General features: G+C 51.3%; 2 protein-coding genes across 3 annotated transcripts in view; one reads left to right on the top strand and one right to left on the bottom strand.

Moving 5' to 3' along the window:
• LOC112666841 (ral guanine nucleotide dissociation stimulator-like) overlaps positions 1 to 7,502 on the bottom strand; it is a 471,056-nt gene extending 463,554 nt beyond the window's left edge. The window contains exons 1-3 of the mRNA XM_049095026.1: positions 7,295 to 7,502; positions 6,797 to 6,907; positions 6,001 to 6,194 (exon numbers count right to left, since the gene is read on the bottom strand). Of these exons, the coding sequence (XP_048950983.1) occupies positions 6,001 to 6,194; positions 6,797 to 6,907; positions 7,295 to 7,432 (443 nt within the window). The 5' untranslated portion in view covers positions 7,433 to 7,502. The remainder of the gene's footprint in view (positions 1 to 6,000; positions 6,195 to 6,796; positions 6,908 to 7,294) is intronic.
• Positions 1 to 11,012, top strand: part of LOC112676069 (uncharacterized) — a 446,166-nt gene extending 435,154 nt beyond the window's left edge. The window contains exons 3-5 of one of the 2 annotated variants that reach the window (XR_007402697.1): positions 35 to 134; positions 1,239 to 6,141; positions 6,348 to 11,012. Coding sequence is in view for 1 of the 2 variants with exons in the window: in XM_049095027.1 (XP_048950984.1) it covers positions 4,462 to 5,598 (1,137 nt within the window). In the remaining variant the exon portion in view is untranslated. Of the gene's footprint in view, positions 1 to 34; positions 135 to 1,238 lie in introns of both variants that reach the window. The other variant, XM_049095027.1, reaches the window with a different exon arrangement.
• The last annotated feature ends 9,222 nt before the right edge of the window (positions 11,013 to 20,234 follow it).

The raw sequence follows: 20,234 nt of genomic DNA, 5'->3' as shown, positions 1-20,234 counted from the left end.
CCCCCAAATCACCTGTCCCCACCAAATTACCTAGATAACCTTCAAATCATCCTGAAAATCTACGAATTCGGCCTGAGATTTAAAGAGAGACCAGCTGGAATGATACAGTGAGAAGAGTTCGTGCTTCTATCAAGGTAGGAAGACGGGGAAAAAGAAATAAAGAAACAAAAGGCCTCCAAGGGGGAGGGGCCCCGCGAGGAGCCGGGCTGAGGCCGGGCGAGTGTCCCCGGAGCAGGAGAGCCCGTCCCCGAGAAGCAGAAGCTGCACCGACCTTCCCGGGCGGAAAGGCCTCGCAGGGAGGTGGAGCAGGACCCAGGAGGGCGGGGATGCCCTCGGGCTCCCGGGGACACTAACAGACACCTGCGCCCGGGAGAGTGCGCCGAGCTCCCTAAGGGCTGCAGCGCGCACTGGGGACCCGGAGCAGCTCGGGGGGGCTCGGGGGCGGCTCCGGGGAGGGGGCTGCGGGGCGGGAGCAGCTCGGGGGGCTCGGGGGCGGCTCCGCGGAGGGGGCTGCGGGGCGGGAGCCCAAATCCAACAGCATAGGCCCCGCAGCACAGGGCGCCGGGACACAGCCCAGGATCCGGCCTCCCCCGGGACAGGCAGAGGCAGGGAAGGCCCAGGACAGCGAGGACGCTCCTGCCCCGAGCTGAGCAGATCAGCGGCCCTGCCCCGGAGCCTCCAGGCCCTGCAGACCGAGAGCTTTGTAGTTATTGCAGGAGCTGACTCCAGGGCTCCAGACCTGCCGCTGCCACTGGGGCTGTTGCTCCTGGAGCCTCACGGGGTAAACAACCCCCACTGAGCACCAGGCAGGGGCAGAGCAGCTCCCCCAAGTGCTAACACCTGAGAATCAGCACAACAGTCCCCTCCCCAGAACACCAGCTAGACAGACAAGTTCCAGGGAAAGTCAAGGGACTTAAAGTACACAGAATCAGAAGATACTCCCCCGTGGTTTTTTTTTTTTTTTTTTTTTTGCTTTTCTTTTTGTTTTGTTTTGTTTTGCTTTTTGATTTCTGTTTGCTTCCCCCACCTTTTTTTCCCTTTATTCCTTTTTCTTTCTTTTTTTTCTTTTTTCTTCCTTTTTTCTCTTTTCTTTTTCTCTTTTCTTTCCTTCTTTCTCTCCTCTCTTTTTCTCCTTTTCCCAATACAACTTGTTTTTGGCCACTCTGCACTGAGCAAAATGACTACAAGTAAAACCTCACCTCAAAAGAAAGAATCAGAAACAGTCCTCTCTCCCACAGAGTTACAAAATTTGGATTACAATTCAATGTCAGAAAGCCAATTGTCAGAGAGCTGGAGAAAAGACAGCAAATAGATCCTACACCCAGCAGAAGAAGAGGGTTAAAAACGATGTGAGCAGAACTCAATGAAATAGAGACCAGAACTATGCGACTGATCAACAAAACCAGGAGTTGGTTCTTTGAAAGAATTAATAAGATGAAACATTAGCCAGCCTTATTAAAAAGAAGAGAGAAAAGACTCAAATTAATAAAATCATGAATGACAAAGGGGAGATCACTACCAACACCAAGGAAATACAAACGATTTTAAAAACTTATTATGGGCAGCCATACGCCATTAAATTAGGCAATCTAGAAGAAATGGACAGATTTCTGGAAAACCATGAACTACCAAAACTGGAACAGGAAGAAATAGAAAACCTGAACAGGCTGATAACCAGGGAGGAAATTGAAGCAGTCATCAAAACCCTCCAAAGACACAAAAGTCCAGGGCCAGATGGCTTCCCTGGAGAATTCTATGAAACGCTTAATGAAGAAACCGTACCTATTCTACTACAGCTGTTTAAAAGATAGAAAGAGATGGAGTACTTCCAAACTTCTTCTATGAGGCCAGCATCACCTTAATTCCAAAACCCAACAAAGACCCCACCCAGAAGGAGAATTAGAGACCAATATCCCTGATGAACATGGATGCAAAAATTCTCAACAGGATACTAGCCAATAGAAGCCAACAATATATTAAGAAGATTATTCAAAATGACCAAGTGGGATTTATACCCGGGATGCAATGCTGGTTCAACACACGTAAACAATCAATGTGACTAACCATATCAGCAAGAGAAAAAAAGAAGAACCATCTGACCCTCTCAATAGAGGCAGAGAAAGCATTTGACAAAATACAGCATCCGTTCCTGATCAAAACTCTTCAGAGTGTAGGGAGAGAGGGAATATTCTTCAGCATCTTAAAAGCCATCTACGAGAAGCCCACAGCAGCTTTCCCAATGGGGAAGCACTGGGAGCCTTTCCCCTAAGATCAGGAACAGGACAGGGATGTCCACTCTCACCACTGCTATTCAACATAGCACTAGAAGTCCTAGCCTCAGCCATCAGGCAACAAAAAGGAATAAAAGGCATTCAAATTGGCAAAGAAAAATTCAAACTCTCCCTCTTCGCAGATGACATGATACTTTACATAGAAAACCCAAAAGAGTCCACCCCAAGATTGCTAGAACTCATACAGCAATTTGGCAGTGTGGCAGGATACAAAATCAATGCCCAGAAGTCAGTGGCATTTCTGTACACTAACAACGAGACTGAAGAAAGAGAAATTGAGGAGTCAATCCCATTTACAATTGCACCCAAAAGCATAAGATACCTAGGAATCAACCTAAACAAAGAGGTAAAGGATCTATACCCTAAAAACTACAGAACACTTCTGAAAGAAATGGAGGAAGACACAAAGAGATGGAAAAATATTCCATGCTCATGGATTGGAAGAATTAATATTGTGAAAATGCCAATGCTACCCAGGGCAATTTACACATTCAATGCAATCCCTATCAAAATACCATGGACTTTCTTCAGAGAGTTGCTACAAATCATCTTAAGATTTGTGTGGAATCAGAAAAGACCCCGAATAGCCTGGGGAATATTGAAAAAGAAAATCATAGCTGGGGGCATCACAATGCCAGATTTCAGGTTGTACTACAAAGCTGTGGTCATCAAGACACTGTGGTCCTGGCACAAAAACAGACACATAGATCAATGGAACGGAAGAGAGAATCCAGAAGTGGACCCTCAACTTTATGGTCAAATAACATTCAACAAAGCAGGAAAGACTACCCACTGGAAGAAAGACAGTCTCTTCAATAAATGGTGCTGGGAACAGTGGACATCCACATGCAGAAGAATGAAACTGGATCATTCTCTTACATCATACACAAAGATAAACTCAAAATGATGAAAGATCTAAAAGTGAGACAAGATTCCATCAAAATCCTAGAGGAGAACACAGGCAACACCCTTTTTGAACTTGGCCACAGTAACTTCTTGCAAGATACATCCATGAAGGCAAGGGAAAGAGAAGCAAAAATGAACTGTTGGGACTTCATCAAGATAAGAAGCTTCTGCACAGCAAAACTGAAAGACAACCTGCAGAACGGGAGAAGATATTTGCAAATGACCTATCAGATAAAGGGCTAGTTTCCAAGATCTATAAAGAACTTATTAAACTCAAAAGAAAAGAAACAACACATCCCATCAAGAAATGAGCAAAAGACATGAACAGAAATCTCACAGAGGAAGGATAGACCTGCCCACCAAGCACATGAGAAAATGCTCCACATCACTGGCCATCAGGGAAATACAAATCAAAACCACCATGAGATCCCACCTCACACCAGTGAGAATGGAGAACATTAACAAGGCAGGAAACAACAATTTTTTTGTCTGCTTTTTATTGAAAAAAAGACCATGATTCTTTGGGAGGTGATACAAGATTGCTTTCCAGTCAGATCATAATTTCCACGATTTCTGTAATAACTATAAATTTGAAAGTTTCTCACTCTCCCCACCCCAATTCACTTTTGGCACCTGTGTGTGAAATGTCACTTCCAAAAAATGGGGGAAAATATGCTGAATACTGGGTTTTCATCACATAGTACTCCTTTCCTGAGGAAAAATGTTCTGGTTGCTAAATTGAGAATATTGATACAAGAATGCTTAACAATATCTCATCAGTAAGAGCCTTTTTCTAACCAACTCTATGGCTGTCTCAGAAGAAAATTACATAGAAATGGCAGCCAATTCTCAGAGGTAAAAAGGCAATGGCTTATCTTATCCTTTTCCACTTCTCCTAATTTTACATTTAGAATTAGAGCAAATCTATGAGAGCTGGCAAAAGGTCTGGCACAGGCTCATTTTCATGATTTGAAAATACAATTTCAACTCATCACATTCTTCAGAACTCATTATACTTAAAAGAAGCACACAAAGAGGGTCTCTTCACCTCTGCACGCAGAGATTGACCAGAAGGACATACATTGGTTATCAACAGAGAAGGATGAGCCTGGAGGTGTCTGAATTGCCTCAGGTAACGCAGGGCCCGGAGATGCACATCTGTGCCTGGCATGTGCTGTCTTAGCAATTGCAGAAGTTTCATAAGGGAGGAAATTCTGGGAACTGACAAAAGTCTTCCCCATAATAATCCAGCCATATTTCCAGCATGCAGGAGATGGCCCTGGGGAGGGACAGGCGGGCACAGGCATCAGAAGACAGGGCTCTGTCACATGCAGGTGTCCCGGGGAAGCCCTGCAGGACACGGGGCCCTGGCCTCCCCCGCGGGGTGTCAAAGGCCAATCCTGCTCCTCGTGCCCCTGCCACCTGGTGGTCCTGCCTGCCACAGGCCTGCTCCCTGAGGAGGGGCTGGCACGCAGCCTCTCTGTGGGGAGCCCAGGCCCAGCGGGGTGACCATCAGCGTCTCTCCTGGGGAAGCGGGGCTCCCTCCTCAGCCTGGTCCCTGCCCACCTGCCCCTTGAGTCCACCGGCAGGCGTCCGGGGACTGGGGGCGTCTGGCCTGTCATTGCCCTCACTGCACACTGTCGCTCTGGGAAGCTCCAAGGCAGGAGGGCTCGGGCTCTGTGTCCTGCCAGGCCTTGCCAGGAGCCGCCCAGGACCGCCACCTTCCCTCCTGTGGCTCTGGGCTGCCTCCCTCCAGAGGGGCCCCTGGGGGTGTCCTTCCACTGACTCTAATATCCCATCTCCCACAGGGCGAGGGCCGCCTGGTCCGGGAGCCCTCACCGGCCGTCCTGATCACCTGCTGTGCCCCCGGGTGCAGGTGCCACCAGATTGGGGAGTACGATGCTCCCCACCCCCTCTGCTCTGGGTCCCAGGTGTGGGGCAGAGAGAGGGTTGGGGGGGCATGGAGAAGGTCTCCCTGAGGGGTCCCAGTGCCTCCCACCAAGCCTGCACCCCATCCACCGCTCTCCTTCGCTCTTTTCCCGAAGGGGCCTTAGACCTTTACCCTGTCACGGGAATTGCCGATGTGTGGGGTGAGGGTGCAGCCCACCCCACAGCCCCCTCGCTGCCCTCCTGGAGAGGGAAGGCCCTCCTGCAGGAGCCGGAGTCACTCACAGTTTCCAGCACTGCAGGACCACGTCATTGTTACCCCAGCATCTACGATGCACCCATACCTAGAGGAGAGCGGGGGCATCCCATGAATTGTCCTCTGGACACGACCTCTCATCATGGGGGCTGTAACCCTCTGACCCCGACTAGGCTGGAGCCCTGGGGGCCATCAGCTCTGTGCGTGGGGCCACGCGCAGCTCCCAGAGAAGTGCCCGCACCTGCTGGGACCTCCTGAAGGCTTGAGCATGAAAGGGCTCTGGCCAGGCCCTTGGCCCATATCCTAGTGGGCTTGGGGGGTCCCGGGGTCCCCCAGTCTGGCTGCCCCAGGACACAGAACCCCAAGGGACTCTCAAACCTCCCTTTCAATGGGGAAACAGTCCACTCAGGACCCTGGTGCCCCGGGGGGAGGAGGCACAGGCCTGGTCACGGGGAGGAGGACGGCTGCTGAGCACAGGCACAGCCCCTCTGGCTGACCCGCCACAGGCCAAGCCCCGGGGCTGCCCTGCAGGACCCCGCTAGGCCCTGGGGGACCCTGCTCCAGGCGGGGGAGCAGCCCGAGGCCGGGAAGCTCACACCATCCCCAGCCTCCCCAGCAGCAGGTGGCCCAGCCCTGGGCTGCGGAGGGGCAGGTGCTCACTCGGTGAACAGCAGGTCCAGCACCTCGTCCGTGGTGGCGAATTGATGATAATCCTCCAAAAAGCTGAAGATGTAGATGACGTCCCTGCGCTGCAAGGCGAGCAGCAGTTGCCGGACTTTGTACTCCAGCAGCTCCGTCCGGGTGAGCTTGGTCAGGACGATCTGATGCCCCTTCCCGGCCGCGGCCCCTGCACCCTGAGGTGGGACAGAGGGGACGTGCAGCCTGCAGGGAGCCGCCAGGAGACCTGGGATCCCGCCCCGGCAGGCCCTGCGCTGGGGCCCCGTGGGCTTGAGGAGCTGGGGCTCCCTCTCCCGCTCAAGCTCCCTGCTTGTCTCTTACACAAACAGGACCAACTATGCAATAGAGAAACAATCTCACAGGATAAATGTTCAAAATATTTGGATCAGTACAAGGACCTCCAGAGACACAGAGAGAGAGACCGAGAGAGGCAGCCACACAGACAGAGGGAGAAGCAGCCCGTGCAGGGAGCCCAGGCGGGGCTCCAACCCGGGCCTCGGAGATCAGGCCTGGGGGAAGGCAGGCGCTAACCGCCGGGCGACCAGGCCTCCCCTGAGGGCTCTATTCTGATGTTCCCACACATCTGTGCACAGGGACTCTGCATCTGGTCCAGGCAGGGGCAGGGCCATGGGGGCAGGTGTGGGGAGGAGGGGATTCAGACTCATGTGGGAGCAGGAGTGTCGGGGGGCCCAGGGGGTAGCAGGCTGGCTTCTGGGACCCGGGGTCCTTCCTGCCGCATCGGGGCCCGGGTGTCGGGGGGCCCAGCCCCTGCACTCACCCTGAGCCCGTGCTGGCCTCTGATAGCTGTGCAGGGCACCTCCCTGCTCCTGGAGGCGGTGGGGCAGACGACCCCTTCCTCCCGCTCGCGCCCCACGTCCTGGGTGGAGCTCTGTGGAGACAGTGCCCGGCAGTCAGGCAGGAGGCCTCAGTGCCTGGTCTGGCCCCCTCGGCTGGGCTGCACCCCCAGCTGCCTCCACCCAGACACACCACAGCGCAGGTGGCAACCACCGCCCCCGGGGAGAGCAAAGGGATGCGGCTGCAGGGCCTCGGGGTGACTCCGGGGCGGGTAGAGGACCTCAGGAACCCTGTTTCCCCCCTGCCCCCCGTGACATCAGGGTGACCCTGAAGGGATTCCCGGGGAATGTGCCGCCCTGCAGCGTCCCCCAGCCTGGATGGGACCTGCCCACACATCCCTGGTTCCCTGAACCTGAAGAGGAGGGGATGGGGCTCCCAGGATGGTGGCACAGGGGGCCTGGCCTGGCCTGCACTGTGTTACCTGACGGCACCTCCTGATCACCGCCCTGACGCCTTGGTACCTATGCTGGAGCCACTGCCTACAGCATTGGAACAAGCCGCACCCCTGGGGTTCCTGGGAACCAGAGCCCCCAGAGGTGGGCCGGCAGCAAGAGAGCATCCTCCAGTAGCAGATGTCTCCAGCCAAGTGAGCATGAGCTGGGGCTGCAGTGGATGCAGGTGCCTGGTTTGGGGGGTTCCAAGTTCTGTTGGGCTCTGTGACACGGAAGTGAACTCACTTCCTGGGACCCCCGCCCTGACCCACTCCTGGAGGAAGCTGCAGGGGCAGTGCTCGTGCTGCCAACGCTTCCCCCCTCCCTGCAGGCAATGGCCTGTGCACACAGGGACATGACCACAGCCCTGTCCACAGGCCCCAGGGAAGGACTGTGTGCACCCAGGGCCCCAGCCTGGACACACGCCTGGGTTCAGACACGACTGTCCAGTCTTCCCCAATTTGACCCCAGAGAAGCCGTTGTACCCGTCAGGGATGGTCAGCGTCTTGCCTGTGGGACAGGGAGTATCCTAGCGGGTGCTTCCCCCAGACGTCCCCAGGCCACTGTGGCCTCATATCTATGACCTTGGAGGCGGGTGTCACCTGCAGGACATACCTCCACCCACACGTTCTTCCTTGGTGTGTTCATGCATCCAGGCCCACGAGGTCCTGTGTGCACACATGTGGGCACCGGTACCCTCATTCTGGAGGCCCAGAAGGTGACAATCGCCCCGGCCAGGGATGGGCAACAGCTTCCCAGGATCCTAGGCTCCTGAATCCAAGGCAAACCCTGCAGAAGGTGTTGTCTGGTCTCCTGTTGTGATTCTGAGTCTGGGGTTGTGGATTTGCTCCTGAATGGGACCCTCTGTGCCCTGTGACCCTGGGTCAGGTGTTCAAAACTGCAGCTATTTCAGAAAACCATTCTTTTCCTCACCCTTCGATTCATGAGTTACACATCCAAGAAGATTGACTCCACACAAATTTTTCCAAATTAAATGATATCTATGTTGACACGCATGTTCACTATCTCATGTGCTATTTAGAAGAAACAAGAAGGGGGTGGTTGTCCTATGTCTTCTGGAACGCTTGCTTTCACAGAACTGAAGCTCCAGTGCAGCTCGTGTGCTGACTGTGTCACAGCGATGGGGAAGGCTATGGGCTATGGGGCAAGCGCTCAGGAGGACAAAGGATCAGGCTCTGGGCCAGGCCACGTGCAGACATGTTCATGACCAGGTTAATGGAGGACATTGTGGTGTTTGTCCAAACGGGGGCTCCTGTGTTTCCTTTTTCTCTTCTCTTGGACATGGAGCTATTCACCAAGAAGCAGCAGCCTTGCAGGCAGGACTTTCTAGGAGAGAGAGGAGTCAACATGCCTGTGCCAATGTCATTTTTGCTGGATTTATTCACAGGCTAAGTCATTTGAAAACAAAAGACAGTTACGTTTAAAAACTACCATGTACTGGGCCAAGACAGTCCTGCCTTAGTAGTTTCTGTGAAATCCGGTGCACAGTGGCAGGAAAGTCATCTCATCTCCTATTATGTGAAAGTGAATATGTTCATTGTGAGGAATGAGAAATTTCTAGGTGTAGGATGGAGAGATGATGGAAGAGAGATGGATGACAGGGAGGCTCTTCAGCGATAGATGGACACACAGTCGATGGAGAAATAGATATGGAGTAACATTGCTCTTGAGAGCTATTCCTCAGCCCTCCTTCCCTGCTTGGAAGGTCCTGGCCAGGGGTGAAGCAGGAGGACCCATTACTCGCAGGGCAATATTATCAGAAACTTCCTGGCACTTACAGGGTCACAACCTGATCTACTCTTTTCCAAACCAATATTGACCTCCCAGTAGGGCCTCCAGGCTTCCAATGAAAGCCATGGTTTCCCCAGGTGCAGGGGCTGCACAGGGGATGAGCAGGACTGCAGAGCATTGGAAGCACAGCACAAGAAGGATTTTTCACCTTTCCTCAGCAGGCAGTGTCCAGCTGTGGCAACATTAGAGTTGCAAGGTGGGGACCACGTCCCCAGACCTCCTGTCAATACTCATTGTGCCTCTGCAGCTCTAGCAAATGCACACGCTGCAGCCCAAAGTGTGGAGCTGCACACCTACCAGCCTGAGCAACTGCACAAAGTGGGGCCCTCCTGGAAGCCTAGGAACAACTTGGGCTGGCCAGCATCGCCCTCTGCTGGTCTGAGCTTACGGTGCAAGGCTCCTTCCTGTGACCTCCCCTATGGAATGGGAACAGGTGGTGGACTTGCTCAGGTGTGGGTAGCACAGGTGGGAGAAGGTCATCCAGGATACATGCCCTGTGAGGATAGGCCTTTCCACCCTTGGACCTCTGGGATCTTCACAGCCTTCCAAGAAGTAGGGAACATTTCTTTTACTGCACACATCCCATGAGAGCCCAGGAAGCTGCGTTTTCCTCAGAGACCATGAGATAGCAATAGGGCAGCGTTCATGGGATGAGACCGAGGCCTGAGGCTCAAGGGACCAGACTCTTATCCGGGTCACATAATGATTGCATGAATGGGAGTTTTTAGGCCTTGGGAGCAGAAGGATCCCACATCGTGGTTTCTGTACTGCCCTCTGACTTTTAAAAGCCCAGTGTGCTCATGGAGAAGCTCCTCTACCCTCCACCTACAGGCATCTGCACAGTGAGAGGGAACACCCTTAAATAGGTGCCCTGGAGTGAGGAAAGAGCAGTCAGTTGTTTCCCCTAAAAAAAGAAATCTCTTATCATGACTATGGATGTGCTTTGGTTTGGTTTGGTTTGGGGTCAATTCATTTGGTTTCACATGCTGTTGTATGATTTTGTTTCCATGAGCCCACGTCAGAGATATGCCTGAGTATGAGGGACAGAGAAATAGAGAGAGTCAGAGGGAAGCAACCGGTCCAGGGTCTCGTGCTATTGGACCACTATGTGCCCACATGTCAAACACTGCCTCCTTGGGAAATCATCTGGAGGGTGAAAAACCTCCATGCCCAGGCCTCAGAAAGGACGTATCATGATCCAGCATTGAACTGGGTTCGGGATATGTATAGAGGGCAACCGTCAACTCATCCCATTACAGAACATGTGCGGCCGCGGCCCCATGTGGAGCACATGGCACCCACACTGGATGCTCGGGGATCGATGTTGCCTGGGTAGTACTTCACGCAGAACACTGGGTGTGCGGGAGACCCTCAATGTCTATGTATCCCCTGAACCTATCAAGCTGCTGTCTCCCATCAGGTAACTAAGGCTGGAGGAATTAATATAACTATGGAGAGGTTCAGAAATGCTGAGCAATAAAAACCCCACAAAACAAGATCAAAAGAGAGCCTTGCATGCTATTCATCAGTGCTAATATTTTATTAAGGGAAATAAAACTCTACACACAATTCTGAATTAACACTAAAGAATAAACGAACTGCAAGGGTTAAATGTCGACAATCACAGTTCCCGCTAAGCTACTACCATTGACACAAGAAAAACTCATCTCAGGAGAAAACACAATGTCCATTTGCAGGGCCCACAGGGGCTGTTCGAAGCTGAAAACCCAAATGCAGACATGTGTACGCCAATGAGAGCTTAAAGTCTGAGTTTCTATTTCCATTGGAGTGACAAGTGCTCATTCGGAATTCCATCCATTTCTAGGAGAATCTATTTGTAGAAGAGAAAATTGACATTCCAGAGGGAAGAGTAGCCTTTGCCACAGCACATGGATTTCCTTAAGGTAACTGCAAGGTGTGTCTTTGGGGTTCGGTGTCTGTGCACGGCCCCAGCAGCATGAGAGGCAGCAGGCTGGGACCCGGGAATTCCCATACAGAGCAGCTGAGCAAGTGCTGATTCCCCACATGAGTCCAGGACGGGCCACGTCCTGAGGTCCCTAGTCACCCCGTGAGGGTGCAGTGGGGTGGAGGACAATGTCCGAGGCCAGGAGCTGACTCATTCGCTCTCAGTGTCTTCTGAGGATGAAGACACCTGTAGGTCACCGTGGAGGACACTCCAGGGGCCACAGACACAAGCTCTGTCCGACATGTGGGGGCAGGAGGGCCCTGAGCAGGGCCTGGCTTCTCGGGAGGAAGGAATGAGGGAGCTGCGAGGAACCGGGAGCTCCAGCAGCTTCTGTCCAATCTGGTGAAGGCCATTCTCAGGGGCTGAGTGGGGGCCCGCGCAGAGGGCGGCCGTGGGGGCTCGGTGCACAGCTGCAGCGTCTTCAGGTGAGGAGTGGCAGTTGTTGGCTGGGGGCCCTTGCTGGGCCAGAGGGCAGGTGTCTTCCTGGGCTGGGGGGGCTCGGCTGTGCATCCATGGGCACGTCTGCTTCCTGGAGGACACAGACTCCCCAAAATCCCCACAGGGGCTTCCGCAATGATCCCCGAGGTGTGCTGGCTGGGGCTCCACCGCGCTTTCTTTCGGGGGTTCTGGGACCTGTCTAGGGGTATCTGGGCACATTTCTTGCCTGGAGTCTGGAGGGGCATTTGGGAATTCTCTGCCAATGTGTTGCTGACAGTGGGACGGGTGTTCTCCTCAGGATACTTGGGTGGTGCCTGGGTGTGTCCCAGCCCATGGCCCTGGGAGCCAGCCTGGGGCCCCTCGAGGGAGACTCTGCAGGGCCTCTTGGCTCTCTGCTGCACAACCAGGCTATCAGCCCTGACACAGTGTTGGCGAGCCGGCAGAGGGGTGTCAGCGATCGGCACTTGCTGGGCACTAGGAGGTCCACCAGCTGGGCTGAGGCTAACTTTAGGGCTTCTGAGACGAGATGTGGAATGGGACCGGAGTCTCATGTCAGGGGTCTCAGTACGTGGCTGCATCAGCAGGGCAGGCTCTGGGATAGAAGGCCCCTGGTGGTGTAGACGGGCATCGGCATGTGTGGACACTGTGGGAAAAGAGAACACACGGGACTCCGTGAGTTTGGCCCCGGCACCAAGGCAAAATGAACATTTGTGCAAGAAAGAGACCAACAAATTCCCAAGACCTCCGCAACCTCCCCAGACCAGGGAAAGACAGAAATGGCAACTGTTCACCTAGGAGTGGGGAATCCGGCTCCAGGGTGGTCCAGAACAAATGCATGACAGGATGTTCATGCACTTTTGACATCAGAAGTTCCGGCGACACATCTATGCTTGCTCCGTTGGACTGGCTCTTCCATCCACTCTGCTCTGGAGGCGATGGGAGTCCTGCTTCTGGAGAGTCATAGTGGGAGCTCCTGAGTGGAGATGGGCTGGGGGTAACGTGTCATGAAGGACAGAGGCCTGTTCTTCTCTGAGGATGGTATGTGTTCCAGGAGTGCCCGCCAATGACCTTCACACGTCAACCAGCCACTGTTCACACACATACAAAGCATCCTAGGCACCAAGGAAAAAAAGGGTGCAAAGACCACACTACTCAACTGCCACTGGTCAGAGAGGAAGTGGAGCCCCGCCTCCCCCAGGAGGCCCTTGGAGCCCAGCGAGTCCCCAAGGGCACAGCCCGGGAAGCAGCGCACACTCACCCTCACATAGTCACAAGATTCCGTGTCTTCCTTCCAGGTGCGCTTCTGCCCCTCCTGGGGTCTCCTGGGGAACCTGTGGAGCAGGGCCTTCCTCTGCTCGGCTTCTTGCCTGCACGAGAAATCAAAGCATGGAAAGGAGAAGGAACTCCCTTCCCTGGCTTCCAGCCTGACACCTGCACGGGGCTTGGGCCAACCTGGTCCTTTCCCTCCGCAGCCACTCTACACCCACCTCTGCTCCTCATCCTAACTACAGGGAGCTGAACAGGTCATCCAGGCAGTTTCTTACATGCAGAGTCTGAAAGGGTCTGCCTTGGCATGTGCCAAGCTCCATACATTCACTGGTGCAGGGATTTGTCCAGCCACAAACCCCACACTAAATCAGCAGGGACAGCTCCATCACCCAAATGTGGACCCTCTTAGCCTGGGAGCTCCTCTGCCTGCCTCGCCCAGCCTGGCTCTACCCGCAGCCGCCCTGCACACTGTGCATGCACACGGACTCGGGGTCTGTCATATCAGCCCTGGTGTTCGGGTCACCAGCCCCATTCCTCACCTTCGTCTCTCTGCCTTCTCCCTCTCAGCCTGGTCCAATAGCCCAGCCTGGTGCCGCTGGTCCCACTGACTCCCCGGCTCCACATTCTCCTTCAGCCTCTTGGAACGGAAGGCCACAGGGAGGAGTATCACACCCCACTGTTTTATGGGGCATCTGATGCTTGATGGCTTGTGTCCAAAGACCCCACAGTTCCTGCACTTTACCTTTGGAGGAAAGGGGCAGGGGTCAGTGCATCCACTCAAATGTCAGTGAACCTGCCAAGCACATGAATGGGAGGCCATCCCCAGGAGTGGCACATGGGATGAGGACAGGGACATCCTATCTGGCTAGTGAGGTGCCAGCATAGTGAAGACCTCAGGATGCATCCTCTCATAGCCAGTGGGAGGGCGAGGCGAGGAGGAGGGATTGCAGGTGTCAGGTTGAAGACAGGTGGAAACATCATTAAGATTTGGGACAAACACAAGCGTGGATCTGATCTTATGATGTTCTGGGGCTGATGCTCAGAGCCTCTGAGTGTCCCAATGTGTAGACTGCTGGGATTCCAGCCCATGTCAGGATGGACAACAGGGTCCGGTCAATGATCTTCCGGGAGCCTAGCCTGTCTCAAGACTCCTGGCAGAGCTCCTGCTTCAAAACCCATGCCAGCCTCCCCACTCACCCTGGGATCCTCCTCCTCTGGACTGGGAACTCTGAGGGCCAGTCCTGCTGTCTGTGGCCTCTTGCCTTTCTAGGGTCTCAAGGGTCAATCTGGCCCAAGCTTGGAGTGACAGGCCACCATCTGTCCCATGTCCTGGAGGGACAAGTCAGTCTGCGTCGGGGATAGTTTTCCGGTAGCCTGAGGGAAAAGAAACAAAATAGTCCTATTCACCATGATATAGGGCTCCTCCCTGTACCGTCTTCCCAAGGAGGCCTTAGCGAGCCTAAGCCTGTCCACAGGACAGTGGTGCCAAACACTCATTTCCCCCGGTCACTTCTCTTTCCTCCTTCCTGTCTATGCCCTCCTGGCCAAGCCACATCCCTGCTCTGATGGATGCCACCAAGAAGGAAGGTTGTTGAGTCTGCCTTGAAGGACCGTTGCCAACACTATCATTAAGTTTCTCGAAAATCCCTTTGGAAGCAAAATCAGGGAGAGCAGCTCTCCCAATTGAGGTCCAGAGGGATCCACCATGGAGGACTCAAAGTGAACAGGCTTCAGGAAAGTGGACTTCCCTCTCTAATATCTGAATGCCCCTCCGGGGCAAACCATGATTAAGTCCAAAGTCACTTGGGAAACACATTCTCCTCTACTCCATGGGGAGCTGCCCATCTGAACCTATGAGCACTTCCATTTCATGTGTTCTTGGCAATGTCCCCAATACAGCCCCACCAAATCTGAGAAATATATATATATTTTTAGCTTGTGGGAACCAGGTAATTCTTGTTTTGAAAAATGTAAGTTATTTACGAGAGAGAGTGTGTGCGTGTGTAATGGAGAGTGATCATCTGAGCTGTAGGAAGGACAGAGGGAGAAGCAGACACTCAGTTATCAGGTTAACCAGTGAGAGCCTTGATCCATCTCCAGAGCCTGAGATCGTGACCTGATCCAAGGCAGTCCCTGAAACAATGGAGCTGTCCATGTGCCCTGATCCTGTATCTTCTCTAGTCCTGCAGGGCCCACTGAGACATTTACGGGCCTTCTGTCCCTGCTCGTCCACCACCCCCCCACACACCAATGTGACACCTGAGGCCCCATTCCATTGGTATTGGAACCTCCAGGTGTCCTGGGCATACACAGCCATGCCTTGGCTCAGTCTCTGTTCTCAGAACATGTTAGACCAGAAGGAGTCCTTAACCCTTGGAGGAAGGGCCAATCCCTCCATCATTTCCTCACTGTCCCATTGCTCGGTCAGGGAAGGTAGGACCAGTGGCCCGAAAACTCACCTGAAGTGCAATTGTGGTCCTCATGCCCATCAGGAGAGGCTGATAAAAGACCTGGACAGACTCCACTGCAGGAGACTGTGTGTCCCGTGGGAGAGAGGGATGGTCAGGAATGGCCACTTCCGTTGCTCCGGGACTTTTATACTGGCCCAAGGTCACGTGATGTTTCAGCCACTTGAAAGACATCCACCTAATCCTCTTAGCTGCTGCAGGGATTGAGCCAATCAGCAGCAAGGAGGCTAATGATGCCCTCATGAGAACGATTTTTATGACTGTGTGTTTGTGCCTGTGTGTGTGTGTCTCTGTGAATGGAGGTGTGAGTCCATGCGGATTTGGTGGAGATTGAAATTTCTGCAAGTGAAATTATATTGGTACATTTCAGCATGGAAATTAACCTCAGGACTCATGTTTCCTGACTATTTGTATTTTACCAACACTTCTGCTGAATTTAGACCTAATGGTAATAAAAATGGGGTCAAAGTTTGAGGATAACCATGATGTAATATTCATTTTGTCAATTAAAACTTTCAGTTAAAAATGGAGATATCATATAGAGCATCCTACACATGTTTTTTAATTGGACTCCATGGGTACAGAATAAATACCCGAAAACATGGTGGCTTCAGAGATGACACTTTTATTCTCTAAGTGTCCAAGGATGACAAGTGAACATCAAGAATTCAGCAGGGCCCCAGGGCTTGTGAAGCCCAGTCACTGACCAAGGCCTGGCAAAATGTTCCTGTTTCTCTTGGCCTCTGGTCAGTAAAGAAGACACATAGACTTAGGTTTCCACCTTTCCTAAGACTTATACGATTTCCTAAACTTCATTATTCTTCACTATTCTAACCTGCACAAAGATGCCTCCTTTTCCAATGCAAAGGATCATGGTCACAAGTAGGAATGAATTGTCATGTCGACTCAAAAATGTTTCAGCAGACACTACCAATTCTGTAGGCGGAAGAAGCCATAACGACACTTTCAAACCACAAGCTAACCAGGTGCCCTCCTACCCGCATCTACACCTGCCAAGCCCACAATGTGGAAAAAGGCACAAGCCTACAACATATTGCAACTGAATCAAGAGAATATAAAGGATATTGGGGTGGAATTCCCCGAGGAACAGTTAAAATGAGGCATATAAACACTGGATTAAGGATATAGACTCTTGTAGGAAAGGGAGTTTCAAAGGAATGTTTCCCAAAAGCATAAAACCAGCCAGAGAATTTCTCTTGTGGTGGATCCGGGCCACACCTGGCAGAAACTGGTATCCATCAAAACCTTCACAATCTTTGTAGATTGGGATCAGAGTCAAGAGAGATGGAAGTGTAGAAGCCAAGCAATGGATGCCATATTCCCAAGTAATTGGTTACAGCTACAAACATTCTGGCTGGTGAGGAGAACGTGTTCCTATGTGATACCTGAGCTCCTTTGGGAGAGTGATCTTCCCTGTCCTAGAGAGCAATACGTAACTGGAACGAAGTACACTGTTTGTTTGTTTTTGCTCTAAAATGTTATTAGGAAGTGGTGTGGTTTTTTATTCTTAATAAAAAATTCCCACATATGATTTGGTGTGCAGGCTTTTTCTCCCCAGTATTTCAGAACCTTGAAATAGTTATTTTATTTCCAGGCTGGCTCCTCACAGAGGCTTCTTTGCCTGCTTCCCCTGAGTGGATTTCCACAGCCAGCTCTAGGTCACCTGCAGCTCAAATTCATATCCTCCCCCCATGGGAACTTCTCACTCCTACTCACTGGCTCAATATAGGGGAAGCACCAGTAGCCATTTAAGAGGAAATGCAATGGGACATAGGGACATTATTCTTCAGGGTCTCTTCAATTATGAGAGCTCTGACCAGGAAGATGCTTGTATGAGAACTTAAGGGGGAGGGAGTAGATTGAACCAGAAGCACACCATCTCTGTCCAAGGCTAGAGGAGACCCCTAAGAGGGATGATGGGAGATGGTTGGATAACACACTGTGAGGTCGGACTGTGGAGGCTGGACAGTCAGCAGATGAATTCTTTGGTTAGGTGTCTGGACGTCAATGCTCATCCTGTCCAGGTATCCATTCAAGGGGTGTCTCTATTTATCAAGATCTATTAGTCATGAGGACAGACCAAAGAATCTGCAGAGTCTCCCACAGAACAGATTCACGAGTTCTTTTTTTTTAAGATTTATTTTTTTTATTTATGATAGACAGAGAGAGAGGTGGGCAGAGACACAGGAGGAGGGAGAAGCAGGCTCCATGCCCGGACCCTGAGGTGGAACTCGATCCAGGGTTTCCAGGATCGCACCCTGGGCCAAAGGCAAGCGCCAAACCACTGAGCCATCCAGGCAACCCCAGATTCACAAGTTCTTTCCTGGGAAACAGGAATTGCCAATCCTGGATGGAGTTCTAGGTGGACCTCCTAACTGTTTTCAGGTTACAATGTGTTGAGTCCTGGCTCCATTAACCTGTGGCAGGATGTCAGGCTGGAATTGTTTTCACAGTAGGGATCTGTGCTGAAACTGGGTTTTGGGGACAACCCCAAGGGTAGATTCCATGGCAGTATATGGAGGTTTAATCTGGGAGGCCACATCCAATCAATGATCTGTGAGCTTGACAAGGAGTGTAGGTTCCTGGCCATGGTGGGTGAATGTAAGCAGAAGGATTACCTGACTCCCCTTCCTGAGCTTTTGTGTTTTCCAGCAGGAGAAAACAAAGTCAGGACTTTTCACAGGAGATATCCTAGGGCATGTGTCTCATGGCAGGTTTGAGCTCAGGCAGGAGACAGGAAACAGCTTCTAGGGAGATTGCCTCCTCCCGTGAGGTGTGCATCATCCCATTACCAGCTGCTCCAATAGAAGACACCACAGATGGACCACATCTTAGCTCTTCCTCTCCACTTCATAGAAATCAAGCACAGTAAAGGCATGGAGATGAGAACAATCCATAACACGGTGATATTATTAAAAGTGCTCATTTTAATGGGAAAAGAGCCCCATCCCTGCGGTGATAAGGGGACATAAAATACATTAGCCTCCTGTTACCAGAGGGCGAGATGAGAAGGTTTCAATACAGTGTTTTCGTTTTTTAGAAGAAGCCATTACATTCACTCTTCTGGCAGTGGACCGAGCTAATCCTGTCTTCAGAGTGTAGGGATAGAGGAACATTCCTCAGCATCTTAAAAGCCATCTACGGAAACCCCTCAGCAAACATCATTCTCAATGGGGAAACAGTGGGAGCCTTTCCCCTAAGATCAGGAACATGGCAGGGATGGCCACTCTCAACCCTGCTATTCAACATAAGATACCTAGGAATTAACCTACCCAAAGAGGTAAAGGATCTATACCCTAAAATCTACAGAACACTTTTAAGGAAATGGAGGGAGACACAAAGAGATGGAAAAATATTCCAAGCTCAAGGATTGGAAGAAGTAATATTATGAAAATGTCAAGGGTACCCAGGGTGATTCACACATTTAATGCAGTCCCTATCAAAACACTGAGGACTTTCTTTAGTGATTTGGAACAAATCATCTTAAGATTTGTGTGGAAATAGAAAAGACCCTGAATAGCCAGGGGAATATTAAAAAGAAAACCATAGCTGTCTTTAAAATTTTTAGTGATACTCTGCGTGATACATGATTTGGAATATATATGGAATCAATACATTTTGTTGCATTAGGGATTTTTCCATGTGGAGACATCTCAGTAAATCAGTTCCACATGGTGGCTCTAGTATGTTGGGGCTCACATGCCAGCGATCACACAGAAGCAAAGAATTGAAGGACACATGGAACCTGAAGACTCCATAAGCAAGGAAGGGAACTCGGGGAGAGAATGGAATTTTAAGAAATCCCTCACGGAGGAAGAGCATGGAGTGAAGACACTCTGGGTGCAGAGACGGGAGACGGTGGTGGATAAGGAAGAGCCCCGCCGTCAGGAGGGAATCCGATGCTGCCAATTCCTTCCAATGTGGCTGCTTTTGCCCTTGGAGTGTCCTAGATAATGTCTGCTTGAGGGCCTTGCTGTCTCATGCTTCTTACCTGGAAATGAAAAATAATGCCAGATATGTGGGTCTCAGGAATGTGGGAGGGAGCCCCGAATCCAGCAGCATGGCCACTGGGGAGTCTCCCTGAGAATCTCTCTCCCTCTCTTTGTCGGCCCCCCTCTCTCCCGCTACTCTGTGGTCTCTCTCTCTGGTCTCTCCCTGTCTCAAACAAATAATCAAATAAATCTTAAACAGAAACAAACAATGAAACGTGTTCATGTCTTGGCATCTATGTCCTCACATCCAAGTCGATTAGATCCAGGGAGCCCGGTGTTACTCAGTATTTCAGCGGTGTGGGAAGCACTGAGTCCTTTGCACTTTGCTACACTGACCTGCTCTCTCGTGTCCGATCCACCTCCCAACTCATAGACAATTTAAAGAATTTTCCAACAATGTGGTTTGGTTTTGGGGTCTGCCATGCACAGTCTGGATCCCTGCTCAGTGTGAGGCTCCGTCTCACTCTCCAACTGGCACAGATCTATCCGCTTAGCTCTCTATCTCAATCTGTCTGATGAATAAATAAAGATTTTAAAAACCCTGATATTTTCTCTGCAAAATTCAAACTGTCACATTATTTTTCTAATAACTGTGATTCGTGAATGTTATAATTCATTCTGAAAGGAAATAATGGAAACATTAAATGCATGTATATGTGACCAAAGTTTAAAACAACATGAGAACGACCACCCAAATCATAGGAATCAGTATAACCACACATTAATTACCTTTCAACAATGCATTAGTCCATCTTGCCCCAAAGAAATATAATTGTTACATAGCACCCATTAGTTAACCTCAAAACCCACATTCATTCAGTGGAGAATGTCTTTCTGAGGTGTCACCCAAGGACCAAAATTGGAGTGGAAGTGATCTGAAATCCTGTGCCCACCTCTTTGTCAGGAGATTGTCACACAGACAGATGACAGTAAAGTGTTCTGGACAGGTTAGAGTTGCTGGGAT

The sequence above is a fragment of the Canis lupus genome, chromosome 16 (genome assembly GCF_003254725.2).
Source record: "Canis lupus dingo isolate Sandy chromosome 16, ASM325472v2, whole genome shotgun sequence".
Taxonomy (NCBI): Eukaryota; Metazoa; Chordata; class Mammalia; order Carnivora; family Canidae; genus Canis; species Canis lupus.
Note: the sequence above shows the minus strand (reverse complement) of the source record. Positions and strands in the feature narration are given on the sequence as shown.